We start from the raw sequence: 3,443 nt of genomic DNA, 5'->3' as shown, positions 1-3,443 counted from the left end.
ATGACAGGTTATGCATCAAGGGTATAATTGGCAACGCAACTTGGATATAACATATCTAAAAATCCGCGCCTTGGAATTTTACAAATTTTATATCGTTGGAAATCTTTTTAAGAGAGCTACGCAACGAGTATATACAACAATATCAAATTTTTGTTTTTCACAAAAAAATCGGAGGTGATCATCATTTTAGGCAAAATTTCAAAAACTGACTACATAACCATGCAGCCACCAAAAAAGATGCATAACAGATTCTGCAGACGCATAACGAATTATGCAACCATTTTCTCGACTGCATAACAAAGTTATGCATTTATAACAAGTTATGTAACCGTTGTATTGGTGCCTACATAAAAAAAATAGATGCATAATGCATTATGCATCTATTTTCTCGATGCATAAAAGATTGTGCAACAATTTTCTTGATGCATAATGCATTATGCAGCCGTATTTTCGGATGCATAACAGGTTATGCATATATTTTCGCGACTGCATAACATGTTATGCAGATATTATTGTAGCTGCATGACAAGTTATGCAGTCTTTGTTTTTGCTTGTTCCAATGGTAACAATAAAGTTGATGCATAACGTGTTATGCACCTTTTCAATTTGTTGCATAACAATTTATGGATCTAATTTAATCTGCATAAATTGTTATGCACTGTTTCAGTTTTCTGCATAAGAAGTTATGCATTTATTTTAATCTGCATAAACATGTTATAGACCACAATCCAGAAAAGTGAAAAAAAAACGTTACTGACTAAACCAAAAGTATAAAATGAGAAATGCATGAATTAACTTGACGAAAACATTTTTCACTAGTTTATGTCTAAATCTCGTGCATCCTCTTGGCTCGTAAAACTATCAAACCAAGAATAAGATAATAATGCCACGTAGGTGGCTGGTTTTAGCTTCTTTATCATTCATCTCTGCTTCCTCTTCCTCTTGTTCACTCTTCAAATCAAATCCACTTTGCTATTACTATCACCCAGTAACAGTCCCATCTTGCTCGACAACACGCCCCGACCACAAACCCAATTAGGCTCACTACACTCATAACATTTCAAGTCCTCGCTTACACTGCGTCCTCCACGTCCACCACCAGCACGACCTCCACTCCCCCCTTTTGAATTGTGAGATAGCTCTAGACGCCAATTGTTCTTCCCTGCAAACCGAATCACATAACAAACTGAAACACTTCAAAATTTAAACAAAAGAAGTAAGACAAAACAGAGCCAGTAACAATCCAACATATTATAACAAGTACATCATATATACGTACACACAAAGATGTTATCCTAATGGCAGACGTAAAAGCAATTATATTCCGGTTCTCAAGATCATAAGGAAAAGACCAATAAGTATTGTAGTCAAATTTGGCTCCCAATTTAGTAACAAGAAAAAGTATACTTACCATCCAAACCACGAATAGCATCCATTGCATCTCTATGATCATAAAACTCAACAAAAGCATAACCAGGTGGTTTTTGTGCAACCCAGAGACTACAATTATTTCACCAATTCCAAACGAAAAATAAATCAACAACATAACCCTATTAAAATTAAAATTAACATGCATAATCACGAGAAAAGGATATACCTCCGGAGACACCATAAACCCTAAATTCATCTTCAAGTTCCCTCTCTGAAACACGAGGATCTAAAATTTCCAACATAAACTCGAGACATCCTTAGAGATTATATCAACCTGATAAAAAATAAATAATTAGATAACGAAATCAATTGATTAATTCTTTCAAATTAATAGATGAATAAAGGACGAAAGTTTGGGGCTTGCCGTGAAGTTAAAACAATGGTAACATAAGTACAAAGGAAGGAGGAAAGAGACCATCAGAGAGGTTGAAAATGAAACTAATCAGTAATAAATAATAGAGCCTTCCAATCAAATTCGTTGCTATGATTGGCACTAATTCGTTGATCCGCTGCTATGAAGATTGAGATGAATTTCTTCTCGATTGAAGCACAGATTCAGATTAGAATCAAAATTCCTTGCTGCTGTAAATTCCTCTCATGTTCTTCTGCAACCCTAACCATCACAGAAACCCATCAATTCATCATCTCAATCTTCATAGCAGCAACGGACCCAAAATCCCCGTCGATCTCATAGCATATTCATTACCAGCAATAAAAAATATTCTCTTCAATCATCACCAGATTCAGCAGCAGCTTCAACTATCTTTCTGCAACAACACAACCGTAACTCCATCGACCTCAAGTAATCGTTCTTCTCGATCTGATTCAAGTGTTGATGAAGATTTGCAGTTAGGAGGAAGAAGAAAAACGAAGAATAGAAGAAGTAACGAAAGAAAAACGGGGAAGAATAAGCGAAGAAACAATTTTAGAAATTCTGGGTGTATGAGAAATTTTACCCCAAAAAAATGAGTGCGCGCCTGTACTTTTCTGAGCGTGGGTTTCACAGTGAAAAAAATCTGTAAAATGGGTTTGGTTGTATTTTTCACATCCAAAATTCGTATATTACGTATATATTTAGTTTTATTAACTATCCAAAAAATTTATGCTTATGTTAGAGCATTGCTCGGTAGAACTCACAAGTGTTGCTATCTGAAGCTTGCTGTCAAATTTAATTGTCAAAAGTATATCTTGATTTTTAGTCTAAAATTAATTAATTATCAGAAAAGGAAATACGTAGTTGATAAATAGTGGATCACTGCAATCATCAATACGTTCTACCGTTTGAAGGAGAAGATCAACCGAAACTTTTGGAGGACTTCATCAATAGAAGGTAAGTGAAGACTAAACCATCTATATCTCAAGTTACGCTCATCTTTCTATTATTTGAGACGATGTCGCATAACTAATTAGACTAAGAAGGCTGTGTACAAAGAGTTTGGCCCTTGAAAATGCACTATCAGATCCAATACTGAAAGTGGAACCAATTCAACTCACTAACTCGGTGGTCTGACCCAGTTAACAACTGCGGTTAGTGAACCTTTAAATATAGTAGAAATGAACTTTTAGTCTCAAACTAGTTGGTCTTTAGACATTCTAGTCCTGCCTCCTCAAGCCTAGTATTAGGAGGTCCAAATTTTCCAATTCTAAAACGAGTTAGTCCTTACATGTACGATTCAGTCCAAAATGATTTTTTATGATGACGGAAGGGACCTTTATTTAGAAACAATAAACTGATTTGCGATTGCATCATTTCTTCGTTGTTCTTCATCGCCCCGAGCTCTGCAACGAAAAAAAGAAGAAGAAGGTTTTAGTTATCATGTTTCAGATCGATCATTCCTTTCAAATATCTTTGACTTCTCTCCTAATCTCTTTTCCTTCTCGATCTAGTTATTCTCGGAAACCCCAAAAATGAGAGATGAAACCAGATCGATGGTAAGGTTAATGTATAAATCAGATACGAAAGAGGAGATTCACAAATTTCGTGTAGGAGATTCGGTGTTCATTTGATCTAC

At 35.3% G+C, this 3,443-nt stretch overlaps 1 protein-coding gene across 3 annotated transcripts; it reads right to left on the bottom strand.

Moving 5' to 3' along the window:
* Positions 1 to 737: 737 nt before the first annotated feature.
* Positions 738 to 2,279, bottom strand: LOC113354144 (serine/arginine-rich splicing factor RSZ22-like). 3 transcript variants are annotated; one of them, XR_003361693.1, is made up of 3 exons: positions 1,598 to 2,279; positions 1,412 to 1,500; positions 738 to 1,162 (listed from the first exon to the last, which is right to left on the bottom strand). XR_003361693.1 is itself a non-coding variant. In XM_026597572.1 (2 exons), exons 1-2 carry the CDS (start codon positions 1,671 to 1,673, stop codon positions 954 to 956), a joined length of 285 nt encoding a protein of 94 aa, XP_026453357.1. In that variant the 5' UTR covers positions 1,674 to 2,279; the 3' UTR covers positions 738 to 953. The 3 variants fall into 3 exon arrangements, 2 of the variants coding, with proteins under 2 accessions (XP_026453357.1, XP_026453358.1); XM_026597572.1 differs by lacking the exon at positions 1,412 to 1,500; XM_026597573.1 differs by lacking the exon at positions 1,598 to 2,279 and having other exon boundaries at positions 1,412 to 1,494.
* Positions 2,280 to 3,443: the final 1,164 nt, after the last annotated feature.

Source organism: Papaver somniferum, chromosome 2 (assembly GCF_003573695.1).
Source record: "Papaver somniferum cultivar HN1 chromosome 2, ASM357369v1, whole genome shotgun sequence".
In the NCBI taxonomy this organism is placed as follows: Eukaryota; Viridiplantae; Streptophyta; class Magnoliopsida; order Ranunculales; family Papaveraceae; genus Papaver; species Papaver somniferum.
Note: the sequence above shows the minus strand (reverse complement) of the source record. Positions and strands in the feature narration are given on the sequence as shown.